General features: G+C 36.1%; 1 protein-coding gene across 2 annotated transcripts in view; it reads left to right on the top strand.

Moving 5' to 3' along the window:
• The window catches only part of FZD3 (frizzled class receptor 3), a 92,719-nt gene that overhangs the window by 19,407 nt on the left and 56,356 nt on the right, over positions 1-16,956 (top strand). For both annotated transcript variants that reach the window (XM_032332304.1, XM_032332303.1), the window contains one exon: positions 16,164-16,360. In XM_032332304.1, coding sequence (XP_032188195.1) covers positions 16,176-16,360 — 185 coding nt within the window. In that variant the 5' untranslated portion in view covers positions 16,164-16,175. The remainder of the gene's footprint in view (positions 1-16,163; positions 16,361-16,956) is intronic.

Below are 16,956 nucleotides of genomic sequence, written 5' to 3'. Positions count from 1 at the left end.
TAATATTTCTGTTTTCATATAACTGATTTATTGAGGTAATTAGTGTACAAACTTGGACCCATTTAAAATGTTTGGTGTTTTGACACATGTGTATGCTGTGAAACCATCAACACAAAATAGAGAACATTTCCATTACCTCAAAAGCTTCCTTGTGTGCCTTTGTAGTCTACCCCCCCTTCACGCCCTGCTCCAAGCAACTACTGATCTGTTTTCTGTCACTGTGGATTAGTTTTCATTTTCTAGAGTTTCATATAAATGTAATCATACAATATCTACTTTTTAATGTCTGGTTTCCTTCACCCAGCATAATGTGCATCTGTGCTTTGCTTTGCTTTTTAATAACATCATTCCAGTTGACTTTCAGTTGTTGAGAACAGGGCATTCAAATTCAGCAGGGTTCTTTAGGCCCACCATGTGCACTGCTATAGCTCTGTTAACTTGCAACTCTTCTCTGATCGCCTTCTAAGCTTTTACTGGGTTCTGTGTGCTATTTCATAAACTATTATTTATATGTTATTAAGACCATTTTACAGAGGAGAGAACTGAAGTTTAGAGAGGTTATATGGAATAAATTGGTTAAGTTCAGGGGCTCTAGATAGGAATGCCAGGGTCTTGACTCTTGGGTCTGTCTTTGTATCTCTGTGATCTTGGGCAAGTTACTTAATTTTAATGTCTCATTTTCTTCATATGTATTATAAAATGTGATTTATAATTATCAGGAGGATTAAATGAGATAATATGTGGGCACCTGGGTGGCTCAGTGGGTTAAAGCCTCTGCCTTCAGCTCAGGTCATGATCCCAGGGTCCTGGGATCGAGGCCCACATCGGGCTCTCTGCTATGCAGGGAGCATGCTTCCTCCTCTCTCTCTCTGTGTCTGCCTCTCTGCCTACTTGTGATCTCTGTCTGTCAAATAAACCAATAAATAAATAAATAAATAAGATAATATGTATAAGGCACTTAGCTGCCTGTCCCTTTAGTGCCAGTGAATGTTAGCTGAGATGCACAGTACAGGGTACCTACAGCTAATAAGTGGCAGGAGCATAAACTTGTAGCTTTAGGCTCATTGTTGACTGTACAAAATAATCAAATCAATTTTATAATTCATCTATAATACACAGATGAAGGTTTTACTAACATAGTAACATAACAATATCAGATTGGTTGATATTTTATGTGTTCCTAAGTACCAAGCAAGTTTTGAGACTTAAGGCATACATGAAAATAAAGACGTACAAATGCTCATAGGTATGATGCATGTACATGTCATCAATATGTGAATGTAATAACGGTTTTAACTTTTAATTTTAAAGTAATTATAGACTCATGGGAAATTGGAAAAAGAGTACAAAGAAATTCTGTGTACTCTACCTAGTCCCTGCCCCCTCCCAGCCCCAGTCTTTGTACATTATATAATTGTCATACAGCATAAAAACTAGAATTTAACCTTGGTGCTATCTATAGACCTTATGATATTTCACTAACTTTTAAATGTACTCATTTTTGTGTGTGTATATGCATGTGTCCGTGTATGTAGTCTTTGCAGGTTTTTTTTTTGTTTTTGTTTTTAAATAAGCTCTGTGCCCAAGGTAGGGCTTCCGCTCACAACACCTAGATCAAGAGGCATGCTCCGTGGTCTGAGCCAACCATGTGCTCCTAGTTTTTGCAATTTTACCACATATGTAGATTTGTGTAGCCAGTGCTACAGTTAAAGAACTGTTTTCAAAGGAAACACAAAGGAACCACTAAGGAACTCTCTTATGCTTCTTTTCTCCCTCCGCCTTTTTGCCAATCCTGAACAGCCACTACTTTGTTCTCTTATCTGTAATTTTATCATTTCAGAATGTTATATAAATGGAATCATACATTGTGTATGAGATTTTTGAGATTTTTTTTCATTTAGCATAATAATCATTTGAGATCCATACAAGTCCTGTGTATCAATAGTTATTATTTTTAATTTCTGAATATTTTGTTATCCAGCTGTACCACAATTTGTTTAATCAACCACCCATTGAAGAACATTTGGGTTGTTTCAGATCTTTGCTATTATAAATAAAGCTGTTATAACCATTCATGTACAGGTTTTCGTGCAGACATAAATTTTTATTTTGGGGGAATAAATGCCCAGAAGGTGATTGCTGGATCATATGAGAAGCATATGTTTGGAATTTTAAGAAACTGCTAAACTGGGCGCCTGGGTGGCTCAGTGGGTTAAGCCGCTGCCTTCGGCTCAGGTCATGATTTCGGGGTCCTGGGATCGAGTCCCGCGTCGGGCTCTCTGCTCAGCAGGGAGCCTGCTTCCTTCTCTCTCTCTCTCTGCCTGCCTCTCAGTGTACTTGTAGTTTCTCTCTGTCAAATAAATAAATAAAATCTTTAAAAAAAAAAAAAAAGAAAGAAACTGCTAAACTATTTTCCATGGTGGTTGTATCATTTTATATTCTCACCAGCAACACATGAGAGATTTACTTTTCCTATATTCTTACTACCATTTGGTATTGTCATAATTTTTTATTTCAATTTTTCTAAAATGTGTATAGTGGTACTTCATGCAGTTTTAATTTACATTTCCCTCATGGTTAATGATAATGAATGTCTTTTGATGTACTCAATTTGCCATTCATATATCCTTTTTGGTAAAATTTCTGTTTATGTCTTTTGTTCATATTGCATGAATTCTTATTTTTGAGTTTTGAGACTTCTACATATAGTCTAGATAAAAATCTGTTGTTGGATATATGGTTTACAAATAGTTTATCCTAGTCTATAGTATGTTTTTACATCCTTTTAATAAGGTCTTTAAGAGAAGAGAAGTTTTAAATTTTAATGAAGTCCAGTTTACCTTTTTTTTTATTTATCTTTTATGGATTGTCCTTTTGGTATAAGAATTCTTCACCTAACTCTTGGTCTGGAAGATTTTTTCTTTGTTTGTTTTAAGTTTTATAGCTTTTATGTTTTGCATTTAAATCCATGCATCCCTTTTGAGGTAATCTGTATAAGGTATGGTTCATTTTCTTGTCTATAAATATCTACTACCTCCAGCACCATTTGTTGAAAAAACTGTCCTTTCACCATTGAATTGCTTTTGCTCCTTTCTCAAAAATTAATTGTCAATCCTTGTATGGTTTAATTCTGGGTTCTCTCTTATATTCTTTTTTTTTTTCTTTTAAAGATTTTATTTATTTATTTGATAGAGATAGACCAAACAGGGGGTAGGGGGAGAGAAGCAGCTCCCCACTGAGCAGGGAGCCCAATGCAGGGCTCAATCCCAGGACCCTGGGATCATGACCTGAGCTGAAGACAGATGCTTAACCAAATGAAGGCAGATGCTTAACTAAACCAAGGGCCACCCAGGTGCCCCTTCTTTATTATGTTCTATTGATCTTTTGTATCTGTCTCTCCACTGATACCACACTGTCTTGATTACTGTTAGCTATATAGTAAGTCTTAAAATTGGCTGGCATGATTCTTCCCAATTTTTTTTCAAAATCTATTTTGTTTTTAAATATAATTTAGAATAAACTCATCTTTATCTACTAAAAGTCAAGGTACATTTTGTTTTGTTTTATGTTATGTTAGTCACCATACAGTACATCATTGGTTTTTTTGTGTTTTTTTAAAGATTTTATTTGTTTGACAGAGAGAGAGAGATCACAAATAGGCAGAGAGGCAGGCAGAGAGAGAGAGGGATAAACAGGCTCCGTGCTGAGCAGAGATCCTGATGTGGGGCTCCATCCCAGGACCGTGAGATCATGACCTGAGCCGAAGGCAGAGGCTTAACCCACTGAGCCACCCAGGCACCCCACATCATTAGTTTTTGATATAGTGTTCCGTGATTCATTGTTTCCATATAACACCCAGTGTTCTGTGCAGTACCTGCCCTCTTTAATACTCGTCACTGGACTAATGCATCCCCCCACCCCTCTCCCCTCTAAAACCCTTAGTTTGTTTCTCAGAGTCCATAGCCTCTCATGGTTCGTCTCCCTCTCCCATACCCCCCTCATTTTCCCCTTCCTTCTCCTAATGTCCTCCATACTATTTCTTATGTTCCACAAATAAGTGAAACCATATGATAATGGACTTTCTCTGCTTGACTTATTTCACTCAGCATAATCTCCTCCAGTCCCATCCATGCTGATGCAAAGTTGGGTATGCAGCCTTTCTGAAGGCTGTTAATATTCCATTATATATATGAACCACATTGTCTTTATCCATTGATCTGTTGAAAGCCATCTTGGCTTTTTCCACAGTTTGGCTATTGTGGACATTGCTGCTATGAACATTGGGGTGCATACGGCCCTTTTTGTCACTACACCTGTATCTTTGGGGGTAAATACCCAGTAGTGCAATTGCTGGGTCATAGAGTAATTTTATTTTTAATTTTTTGAGAAACATCCACAGTGTTTTCCAAATTGGCTGTACCAACTTGCACTCCTACCAACAGTAAAAGGGTTCTCCTTTCCCCACAACCTCTCCAACATTTGTTGTTTTTTGCCTTGTCAATATTTGCTGTTCTAAGTGGTGTTAGGTGGTATCTCAGTAGTTCGAATTTCCCTGATGGCTAATGATGATGAACATTTTTTCATTATCTGTTAGCTATTTGTATGCGTTCTTTGGAGAAGTGTCTGTTCATGTCTTTTGCCCATTTTTTAACTTGATAATTTGTTTTTTGAGTGTTGAGTTTGAGAAGTGCTTTATAGATCTTGGATATCAGTGCTTTGTAGTGTCACCTGCAAGTATCTTCTCCCATTCTGTGTGTTCCCTCTTTGTTTTGTTGACTGTCCCTTTGCTGTGCAGAGCTTTTTATCTTGAGGAAGTTCCAAAAGTTTTCGTTTTTGCTTTTATTTCCCATTTTGCTTTTGTTTTGTTTTATCTTGATGAAGTCCCAAAACTTCATTTTTGCTTTTGTGTCTTGCAAGAAGTTGAAGATGTTACTGCCTATGTTCTCCTCTAGGGTTTTGATGGATTCCTGTCTCATATTGAGGTCTTTTATCCATTTTGAGTTTGTCTTTGTGTATGGTGTGAGAGAGTGGTCGAGTTTTCATTCTTCTGGTTCCATACACATTTTAGGCTTGTTTGTTCTAGCAGTTTGAAAAATGCCATTAGTATTTTGATGGGAATAGTGTTGAAAGTGTGGATTGCTCTGGGCAGCATAGACATTTTAACAATGTTTATTCTTAACAATCCATGAGCATGGCATGTTTTCCCATCTTTTTTTTTTTTTAAGATTTTATTTATTTATCAGAGCCGGGGGGAGAGCGAGCACAGGCAGACAGAATGGCAGGCAGAAGCAGAGGGAGAAGCAGGCTCCCCGCTGAGCAAGGAGCCCGATGTGAGACTCGATCCCCGGACGCTGGGATCATGACCTGAGCTGGCAGCTGCTTAACCCACTGAGCCACCCAGGCGTCCCGTTTTCCCATCTTTTTATGTCTTCTTCAATTTCTTTCATGAGTGTTCTATAATACCTAGAGTATAGATCTTTTACCTCTTTGGTTAGGTTTATTCCAAGGTATCTTAACAACTTTTGGTGCTATTGTAAATGGAATTGATTCTCTTAATTTCTCTTTCTACAGTTACATTGTTAGTGTATAAGAAAGCAACTGATTTCTGTTATCTTGCCACATTACTGAATTGCTGTATGAGTTCTAGTAATTTGAGGTTGGAGTCTTTTGGGTTTTTCACATAAAGTATGATGTCATCTGTGAGGAGGGAGAGTTTGACTTCTTTGCCAGTTTGAATACCTTTTATTTCTTTTTGTTGTCTGATTGATAGTACTGTGTTGTTAGTACTATGTTGAGCAATAGTGGCGAGAGTAGGCATCTGTATCATGTTCTCGATCTTAAGGGAAAGGCTCTCAGCTTTTCCTCATTGAGAATGATATTTGCTGTGGGGTTTTCATAGATTGATTTTATGAAATTGAGGAATGTTCCCTCTATCCCTATACTCTGAAGAGTTTTAATCAGGGAAGGATGCTGAATTTTGTCTAATGCTTTTTCTGCATCAGTTGAGAGGACCATGTGGTTCTTGCCTTTCTCATATTTATGTGTTCTCTCACATTGATTGCTTTGCAAATGTCGAACCACCCTTGCATCCCAGGGAGAAATCCCACCTGGCTGGGATGGATATGCTGCTTTTTGTTAGAAATTTCATTAAATCTGGAAATCATCTGGGGGAGAATTGGCATCTTTAATGTTGAATCTTCAACCCATTCAGTAAATTTGGTTGCCTTGAATTGAGTCCTCCTAAAATGTCTGTGTTGGAGTTCTAACACCCAGTACCTCAAAATGTGACCTTATTTGGAAATAAGATAATTTCAAATGTAATTAGTTAAGATAAGGTTATACTGAAGTAGGGAGGGGCCCTAATTCGGTATGACTGAATTCCCTTAGAAAAGGGAAATTTAGACACAGACAGACACACAGTAGAAGGAAGATGATGTGAACAGGTATAGAGAGGATGCAGTGAAGATCAGATTTATGCTGTCACAATCTAAGGAACTACCAGAAGCTAGGAGAGAGAGCAGGAGCAGATCCTTCTCTTGCACCTTCTGAGAAACATGGTTCTGCCAACATCTTGATCTCAGATTTCTAGCTTCCAGAAATGTGAGGCAGGGAATTTCTGTTGGTTAAGCCACTCAGTTTATGGTACTTTGTTATAGCAACTCTAGCAAACTAAAACAGTGTGAATCTGTTAATTTATTTATATTCCTTGATTTATTCCATCATCATTTATAGTTTTCTGCATTTGAATCCTGTACATGTTTTGTTGAATTTACCCCCAGGTATTTCTTTTTTCTCTTTTTTTCAGTGGTTATAATTATATTGTTCTAGTTTTCATGTGCTCTTTATAAATAGAACACAGTTTTATATAGTAGAGTTAGGCTGTGGCACCTGGATGGCTCAGTTATTTGAACATCTGACTTCAGCTCAGACTGTGATTTCAGGGTCCTGAGATTGAGCCCTGCATGGAGCTCTGTGCTCAGTGGGGAGTCTGCTTCTCCCCTTCCTTCTGACCCTCCTCCTGCTCTCTCTGTTTCTTTCACAATAAATAAATAATTAGTTAATTAATATATTTTGGAGGGGAAGAAATAGAGTTGGGGTGCCTGTGTGGCTCAGTTAAACATCCGGCTCTTGATTTTTGCTCGAGTGATGATCTCTGGGTTATGGGATTGATGCTGCACTCAGCAGGAAGTCTGCTTGGGATTCTTTCCTTCTGTGCCTCCCCTTATCTTATGCATGCTTTTTTTCCCTCTTTCTTTCAAAATGGACAAATCTTTTTATTTATTTTTCAAAGAAATAGAGTTAGGTTTTTTTGGTATGTTTTTCTTACATCCTGCAGTCTTCTGAACTCACTAATTCAAGGAGGTGTTCTTTGTAGATGTCTTGGGATTTTCTATGTAGACAGTAGTGTTAACTGCAAATCGGAACAGTTTTATTTCTTTTTTTTTAGATCTTTTTTTTTTTAAGATTCCATTAATTTATTTGACAGACAGAGATCACAAGTAGGCAGAGAGGCAGGCAGAGAGAGAGAGAGAGAGAGAGAAGGAAGCAGGCTCCCTGCTGAGCGGAGAGCCGGATGCGAGGCTTGATCCCAGGACTCTGGATCATGACCTGAGCCAAAGGCAGAGGCTTTAACCCACTAAGCCACCCAGGCACTGCAGGAATAGTTTTATTTCTTTTTCCAGTGAACACCTTTTATTTTCTTTTCTTGCTTTATTGTGTGGGCAGGATTTCCAGTACCATGTTGAATAAGAGTGGTAAGAGCAGATACCCTTCCCTTATTTCCAATCTTAGGGGTAAGCATCCATGTTTCACCATTAATTATGATGGCTGTAGGGTATTTGTAGATGCTCTTTATCAAATTGAGGAAGTTACCCTCTATTTCTAGTTCATTGAAAACGTAAACTCATAAGTGCTTTCTCTGCATCATTTGGTATGATAATGTGATTTTTCTGTTAGCCTGGTAATATGGGATTACATTAATTCACTTTTGAATATTGAACTAGCCTGGAATTTCTGAAGCAAACCGTAATAGGTTATGGTATATAATGCTTTTAATATATATTTGGATTTGCTTTGTTACTATTTTGTTAAAGACTTTATGTTCATGAGGAATATTGGTCTGTAGTTTTCTTCTTTTGTATTATTTTTGTTTGGTTTTAATACTTCATAGAATTAGTTGGGATGTGTTCCTTTCTTTGCTATTTTCTTGAAAAGATTGTTTAGAATTGATGTTAATTATTCTTTAAATGTTAGATTTTATCTATGAAACCATCTGACTTGGACATTTCTTTTTCTGGAGATTTTTAAACCCAAATTCAAATTCTTTAGTAGTTACAGGACTATTCAGATTATCAGTTTCATCTTGGGTGAGTTTTGGTAGTCTGCCTTTGAGGAATTGGTCTACTTTATCTAAGATGGCTAGTTTATGTGCATAGAGTTGTTTGTAATATTTGTTTATTGTTTTTTTAATGCCTACAGAACCTCAGTGACCTCTTCTATTCTTGATATTGGTAATTTGTTTTTCCTTTTTCTTTAATAGTCTTGGCCAGAAACTTACAATTTTATTGGTAGTTTCAAAGAACCAGCCCTTAGATGAGAATTTTTCTCTATTGCTTTTCTGTTTTAATTTCATTGATTTTTCTTCTTTTATTTCCTTCCTTTACTTTATTTTACTCTGTGGGCTATTATGAACAATGCTCTCTTGCTGTGAAAATTCATATACAAGTTTTGCCTTGAACGTCATTCTTGATTCTTTTGGCACATACCTAGGAGTAGAATTGCTAATCATATGATAATCTATGTTTAACATCTTAAGGAATTGCCAAATTGTTTTCTGTCATGGTTGCATCATTTTACATTCCCACAGCAACACATGAGGGTTCTGATTTCTCTGCATCCTTGTCAACACTTACTGTTTTCTGTTTTTTAGATTGTCTATCTTAGTGGTATAATGTAGTATCCCATTGTGGTTTTGATTTGCATTTCCTTAAAGACTGATGATATTGAACATCTTTTCATGTGTTTATCAGCCATTGCTTAACTTCTTTGGAGAAATGTCTATTCATGTTTTTTTGCCCACTCAATAAATTTGGTTGTCTTTTTGTTGAGTTGTGGGGTTTCTTTTTATATTCTATATACCAGACCCTTACCACCCTTACCAGAATATACTTTATAAATATTTTTTTCCATTTTGTGGGTTGTCTGGTTCCTATCCTGATAATGTCCTTAGGTATGTGAAAGCATTCTATTTTGATGAAGTCTAATATATCTATTTTTTTTCCTTTGTGCTTATGCTTTTGTTGTCCAATCTAAGAAAACATTGCCACACCCAAGGTTATGAACATTTACCTCTGTTTCTATAAGTTGTATAGATTTAGCTCTTATGTGTAGGCCTTTGATCCATTTGTAAGTAATTTTTGTATGTGGTATAATGCAAGGGTCTCCAGCTTTATTCTTTTGCATGTTTAAACTTACACTAATACCACATGTTTTGATTACTGTAGCTTTGTATTAAGTTTTGAAAGTGGAAAGTATGAGTACTCTGACTTTGTTCCTCCCCCCCACCCAAGGTGGTTCTGATGTGTTCAGTCTTTGCAATTCTATATGAATTTTGGGATCAACTTTCCCATTTTTGCAAAAAAAAGGCCATTGGGATTTTTAGATTGAATTTATAGATCACGTTAGTGAATATCACCATCTTAATAACATTGTCATTTAATCCATGAATATGAATTCTATTTTTTAGGTCTTCTTCAATTTCTTTCAGTAATACTCTATAGTTTTCTGTCTTGCACCACACTGGTTAACTTTATTCCTAAGTATAGGATGCTATGCTTTCTTTTTTTTTTTTTTTTTAAAGATTTTATTTATTCATTTGAACACAGAGAGATCACAAGTAGGCAGAGAGGCAGGCAGAGAGAGAGAGAGGAGGAAGCAGGCTCCCTGCGGAGCAGAGAACCCGATGCGGGACTCGATCCCAGGACCCTGAGATCATGACCTGAGCCGAAGGCAGCGGCTTAACCCACTGAGCCACCCAGGCGCCCGCTATGCTTTCTTTTTGATGCTCTTAAAAATGGAATTTTTTCTTAGTTTCCTTTTCTATTGGTGATATTTTAAAATTTCATTTTAATATATTCCTGGAATGAAGAAATACAGGTAACTTTTATCTTAATTGATTTTTTTATCCAGTGTTAGTAAATTCATTTATTTTAATGGTTTATAGATTATCTTGGATTTTCTTTGTAACAGATTTTATTAGTCTGGTTCTATTAGAAGACAGAAGCACTCAATGATTTATACAAGGAAAGTGTAATATAAAGAATTAATAAGCTAGTATAAGAGAGTATTTACAAAATAGCTCAACAGGGTTCTCTAGGGCAGAGAGACAATCTCGGAAGGGACAACCAGACATAAAGGCTCAGACCTTAATTATAGATGTAGTTGCAGCTTAGTGGATGGCAGAGAAATTCACCAGGTTGGCTGGGCCAGAGTTGGTCGATGGTTGCTGGGCAAGGAGTAAGCAAGTCTTCAAGGCACGGGCAGGTGTTAGCTGGTGACTAAGCAAAAGGAGGAAGTCAGGGCACTGTTGCAGGTGGGAGGCCTCGACCATGCAGTATCCATATCGGATGGGATGCAAGAAGGGGGTCACGAAGCTATGCTGTGATTATGAGGCTACTAAGAGACCTTTCTGCACATGGTGGGATAGAGAATCATAGATTTCTGAACATTTGCACTGCTGCCTCACTATGCAGCAACCACAACCAACAAGGAAGCCTTTTTGTCCTGCAGTGTTTCTCCAGCACTCTTTATTGATAAAGTTTAAACTCATGCTTACTGTAAAGGAGAAATGATTATCATAGAGCAGGTATTGAGGGGTGAGTTTGGAACTGAGGGATAATAGTTTGATTACTGGAACACAAGTCATCTATGACTTTCTTTCTTTCTGATCCATGTACCCCTAATTCTTAATTTCTTTCCTTCTAATTCTTTCACCTTTTGTTTCTTTTTCTTTTCTTACTGCCCTGCTGAGGACTTTCAATACAGTGTTAAATAAGATGGTAATGACAGGTACTTTTGCCTCATCCTCGATTTTGGGAAGCTTTCTCCAGTTTACCACCAAGTATGAGGTTTGCTGTAGTTTGATGTATCTACTTCCCAGAAGATTTGAGGAGATTTCTTCTTACTCTGCAAGTAGTTTTCATAATAAATGTGTGTTGCATTTCATTTAATACTTTTACTATATCTCTATTATTAGTGGATCGTGTGATTTTCCCCCCCTTTTTCTATTAATGCTATTAATTACATTAACTGGTTTTTCAGATGTTAATCAGTGTTCTTAGAAAAAAAGTTTATGTGGTGTATTACTCCTTTTGTACATATTCTGGATTAATTTATTGATATAATTTTTATATCTATGATCATGAGGAATAATTTTCCTTCTTAGATAGTTCCTGTTGGGTTTTGTTATAAAAATTAGGCTGATTTCATTAGATGAATTGGGTAAAGTTCCTTTTTCCCCCCTTTTAGGAAGAGTTTTTGTGTGATTACTTGAACTTCTTGATTTGATGTTTGACATATTTTTCTAGTAAAGCCATCTTAGTCTAGAGTTCTCTTTGAGGGGAATAGTTTCTAATAATGGATTAAATTTCTTTGTAGATAGAAGATAAAATTTTATGAGTTTTGGTAAATTGTGATTTTTTTTCCCCCAAGGTGTTTGTTCATTTCATCATGTCAAAATTATTTCTTTTCGTATCTACATTATTTTTCTAGTAAATCTAGTAATATAAATCTAGTAAACTTATTATTTATGGTATCTACATTATTTTTCTACATTAATTTTCTTCATTCCTGATAGTGATAATTCAAATTGCTTGTTTTCTTGTTACCGCTTTCCTTATACATTCCTTAAGTTTAGCCGTTCTTTTTCTAGCTTCTTGAGATGGAGCTTAGGTCATTGATTGTTTTCAGGCTTTCTTATTATCTGTTATGTGTGTATCAGATTGTAAATTTTCTCTGAGTACAGGTTTTGCTGATATTGTCTTTATTTACTTTTATATATAGATTATATAACCTATATAATTATATATATATAACTTACATCTCTGTTATGATTCCCTTTGTTGATTATGGGTTATTTAGAAGTTTGTTGTCTAATTTCCAGATTTTCAAGCAGTTGGGTTTGGGCATTTTCTGTAATTGGTTTATACCTTAATTACATTTTAGTCATAGAACCTTCTATGAATGATTTTAATTCTCTGAAGTTTGCTGTGGCATGCCTTAGGATCTAGAATATGGCTAATTTTAATAAAGATTCCATGTGTCTGTTAAATAGGATCCAGTTATTGTTGGGTATCATGAGTATAAATATGTTATTTATTTATTTATTTTAAAAAGATTTTAATTATTTATTTGACAGAGAGAGTGAGAGACACAAGCAGGTAGAGCAGCAGAAGGAGAGGGAGAGGCAGACTCCTCACCGAGCAGGGAGCCCAATGTGGGGCTTGATTCCCGGACCCTGGGATCATGACCTGAGCCAAATGCAGTCACTTAACCAACTGAGCTACCCAAGTGACCCATAAATATGTTACTTAGATCAAATTTATAATTGGCTTGTTTAGATTTTCTGTATTCTTACAGAATTTTTGTCCTCTTCTGTCACTTATTGAGATACACACACACACACAGTATTTTGTATGTATTTTAAGACATTATTACTTTTTATTGGTACAGGGAGTATTCATTTATATTTTCCCACATTTTCACCCCTTTTGTTGATTTTTAAGTACTTTTGAGTTTTCATCTTTGATCATCTTTCTTCTGTCTGAAAAGCTCTTGAGTATTCCTTATAGTGCAGGTTTGCTGGTGACTGATTTTCTCTCATTTTTTTGTCTGTCTGAAAATGTCTTTACTTTGCCTTCATTTATGAAGGATATTTTTGCTGGCTGTAGACTTAGAAGTTTGCAGTTATTTTTCCTTAGCTCTTTAAAAGTCATTCTGTTGTTTTATGGTTTTCCAAAGTCAGCTCTGAGGGTTAACTGTTGCTCTTTTAAAGGTAAGTTGTCTTTTCCTCCTTCCACTTCCATTGGCTGCTTTTCAGATACTTTTCTTCAGTTTTCAACAATTTAACGTTTGCCTCACTGTGATTTTCTTATTTTTATCCTTTGTGGGGTTTATAGAAGATTTTGAATCTGTAGATTGTTGTCTTCAATTAGTTTTAGAAAATTCTCAGGCATCATCTTTTTATATAATGCCTCTGCCCATTTTCTTTCTCCCCACCTTTTAAGATTCTAGTTATACATATCTTAGGCTTTTCCATGTTTTACATGTCTCTTATTTTTTTTTAATGTATTTTTCAGTATTATTTGGTCTCCGTGCTTCTGTGTGCTTCTGTTTGGATATTTTATATTGTCTTGTTTTCTATTTTGCCAGTTCTGTCTTTTGATAAATCTAATGAGTTCTTAATTCCAGATTGTATATATCAGTTATAAAATTTCCACTTGATTCCTTTCACAATAGATTTCAATTTCTGGTGAAATTCTTCATTTTTATTTTCTTGAACATATTTGACATAGTTATATACAGTCTTGTATATTAAGGTCAATAGCTGGACCACCAAAATGTTGTAATTTTTTTTCTTGGTTTTAATCATATGGTTCTGTCTCTTCTCTCTCTTTTTAAAAAAAAAAAAAGATTTTAGGGGCGCCTGGGTGGCTCAGTGGGTTAAGCCACTGCCTTCGGCTCAGGTCATGATCTCAGGATCCTGGGATCAAGCCCCGCATTGGGCTCTCTGCTCAGCAGGGAGCCTGCTTCCTCCTCTCTCTCTGCCTGCCTCTCTGCCTGCTTGTCATCTCTCTCTGTCAAATAAATAAATAAAATCTTAAAAAAAAAGATTTTTTAAAATTATTTGATAGACGGGGGAGAGACTACACACTTTAAGTGACTCTTGGTTTTCTGACTGCATCTTGTATAGGAGGTCTTTGAAAAATATTATGTGTCAAGGTAAAAGCTGATTGATTCTTTTGTTGAAAAAAGAAAAGGGACAAAGAAACTCCCTGCTGAGCAGAGGGCCTGATGGGGCGCTGGATCCCAGGACTCTGAGATCATCACCTGAGCCAAAGGCTTAACCAGCTGAGCCACCCAGACACCCCATATAGTCCTGTCTCCTGAAACACCTAGTAATTTTTTTTGAGTGTTAGACATTACAAAATGTTGGTGAGGTTCCAGATAGTGTTCTGTTACTCCAGAGAAGGTTCACCCTTTCTTCTAATTAGCAGGTAAGTGGTGGATCACCTTAATTCCATTAGGGGACTGAGCTGAGTTGAGGCTGGCAGGTCTCTGCCTTCCTTTGATTTGTCACTGCAACAAGAATGTAGCTATTCAGAGGCTTCCACCTAGGAGAGTTTGGTATGTTCAGTTCCTCTGTCAGAACTTGAACTCTAATCCATGTTTCCTTAGTACAATAAAACTGCCAAAATCTCCACTCTGCTTTTCAGAGAGGCTTTCTGCTTAGCTTCTTAGCTCCTTCCTCCTGCAGCTTCAGAATTTTCTGATTTCTTGAAGGGAAAATTGGCTCTGTGTCAGACTCAGTCCTTGGCACTTCCCCTTCTCGAAACCTATGTCTTATTCCTTCTTTTTGAATTTTGTCTATAGCCTTAAGACCACCAAAACTGCACTGGTTTCTAGCACCAGCCTAGTCAAAGTTTGAATCTCAGCCTCTCACCTTATGCCTCAACAAACTGCCTTCAACTTCAATTTCAAGATTCAACAAATGCCTTCTTAGAAAAGCAGCTGTGCATATCAGGCCACATATCCATATTTCCTGCTCTCTGTATTCTTGGTCCCTCTAGCTTTTTTGCTTCAGCAGTTCTTCAGTAGCTTTAAATAGATGTTTTAAAACTGTTTTTCTGTATTTTAAAATTGTTCATGATGGAAACATTGGTTTAACACAACCTACTCCTTCATCCTTGGGAATGATGGTCTCACACAGAATTTATTGTTATATGTTGGGTACCATATCCATTATACAGTTAACTCTTCAGTTTCTTTAAGTGACTCTTGGTTTTCTGACTGCATCTTGTATAGGAGGTCTTTGAAAAATATTATGTGTCAAGGTAAAAGCTGATTGATTCTTTTTCTTTTTTTTTAAGATTTTATTATTTGACAGACAGAACTCACAAGTAGGCAGAGAAGCAAGCAGAGAGAGGAAGGGAAGCAGGCTCCCTGCTGAGCAGAGAGCCCTATGTAGGGCTCGATCCCAGCACCCTGGGATCATGACCTGAGCCGAAGGCAGAGGCCTTCACCCACTGAGCCACCCATGCACCCCAAAAGCTGATTGATTCTTAATAGAAAGGCTTAGTGGTGAGAATATCTGTTACTAGATCAAAATCAGCAATGACTCTGAAACCATTATATGAATAAGTGAAAAGAATATTTGATAATGAAAAACTTAGATGAATATTTATTGGGATGTTTGATCTATTCCTGTGGTTTTAATGATTATTTAAGCATGGTTTTACATCTAGAGCCTCAATTTTTCCTTTTGTTTCCTTAATATCAGCTTACAGTGTTAGTTCTGTTTACATCATATGATACCCATTTAAAAAAAATTTTTTAATGTAAAAGAACAAGAAAATATGAGACAAATGTGAGAGATCTTTCCCTCTCCCACACTCCCAAAATAACTACTGCTATGTATAACTGCTTTTCCTCCACTCCCACTCCCTTTCCTCTTTTAGCATTTGTCTGCTCTCTCCTGTTGATACTTGTTAGTTGAATAAAATTGAAATTCATAAAAAGAAGAAAATTAAAATCTCTTAGATTCCTGTCACCAAGCAGTAATCACTTTTTTGAGCATTTGGCATATATCTTTTATTGGTTTTTTTTCTATGTAATATGTATCATATTGTAATTCTCAGCCCTGCCTCTTCATTAATATCACCTCTAACAATTAAAATATACATATAGATTCTGAAACACATCTCAATCTCAACCAATTCAGAATCCTTAGGGATATAGCTAAGAGGATTTTGTTTCAAAAACCAAAACTTTCCTTCAGAAATTTTTAAAATGAAAAAAAAAAAAAAGAATATTGTAGTATTCTAAATAGGAAGTTTTAAGTTGTATACAATTCTTTCTCTAATTGTTCAATTTTAACTTTTTCCTAGCCATTCCACCCAATGGTGAATCTGGATTGTTCTCGGGATTTTCGGCCATTTCTTTGTGCACTCTATGCTCCTATTTGTATGGAATATGGACGTGTCACTCTTCCCTGTCGTAGGCTGTGTCAGCGGGCTTACAGTGAGTGTTCGGAGCTCATGGAGATGTTTGGTGTTCCGTGGCCTGAAGATATGGAATGCAGTAGGTGCGAAAACCATAGATTTTCATGGATCATTACTTAATGCTACAGTATGTTTAAAATTACTTGTCTTCTAGTTCATCAGTTTTTAAAAACTTCTTTGAAGTACATATTAATCTTAACTTTAACAGCCGTTTCATGGCTCAGAATTGTTCATTTCCTTAAGAATTTCAAGTCACTGGATGAAAAGGTAGAAAAGGAAAAAAACATTTCAATGAAGAGTTTTTTAAGAGAATTAAGAAAAACAGTCAAGATGTAAAGTTGACTTTTCTTCCTTCACAAAATTACTGGCTATACAAGTAATGCTACTAGTAAGTAATACAATTAGAAAATATAGAGAAGAAAATAATCATTCATTACTTCACCATTAAATGTCTTTAATGATGACATAGTGGAAATTAAATATTTATATGATTTTAAATGTGTTAATGACTAAAGTAGTTCTGTCAACCCTTTTTTTGTCATTAATTAACAAACCAGAATTAGGAAATGTCAGATACTTTTCAGATTACTTCCAAAATATAGATTATAAGCATTTCCTAAAGCTTTGACAACATTCACAAGACAGTCTTGTAGATTTATATGAGAGAATGTTATTGTTA

The sequence above is a fragment of the Mustela erminea genome, chromosome 2, assembly GCF_009829155.1.
Source record: "Mustela erminea isolate mMusErm1 chromosome 2, mMusErm1.Pri, whole genome shotgun sequence".
Classification (NCBI taxonomy): Eukaryota; Metazoa; Chordata; class Mammalia; order Carnivora; family Mustelidae; genus Mustela; species Mustela erminea.
Note: the sequence above shows the minus strand (reverse complement) of the source record. Positions and strands in the feature narration are given on the sequence as shown.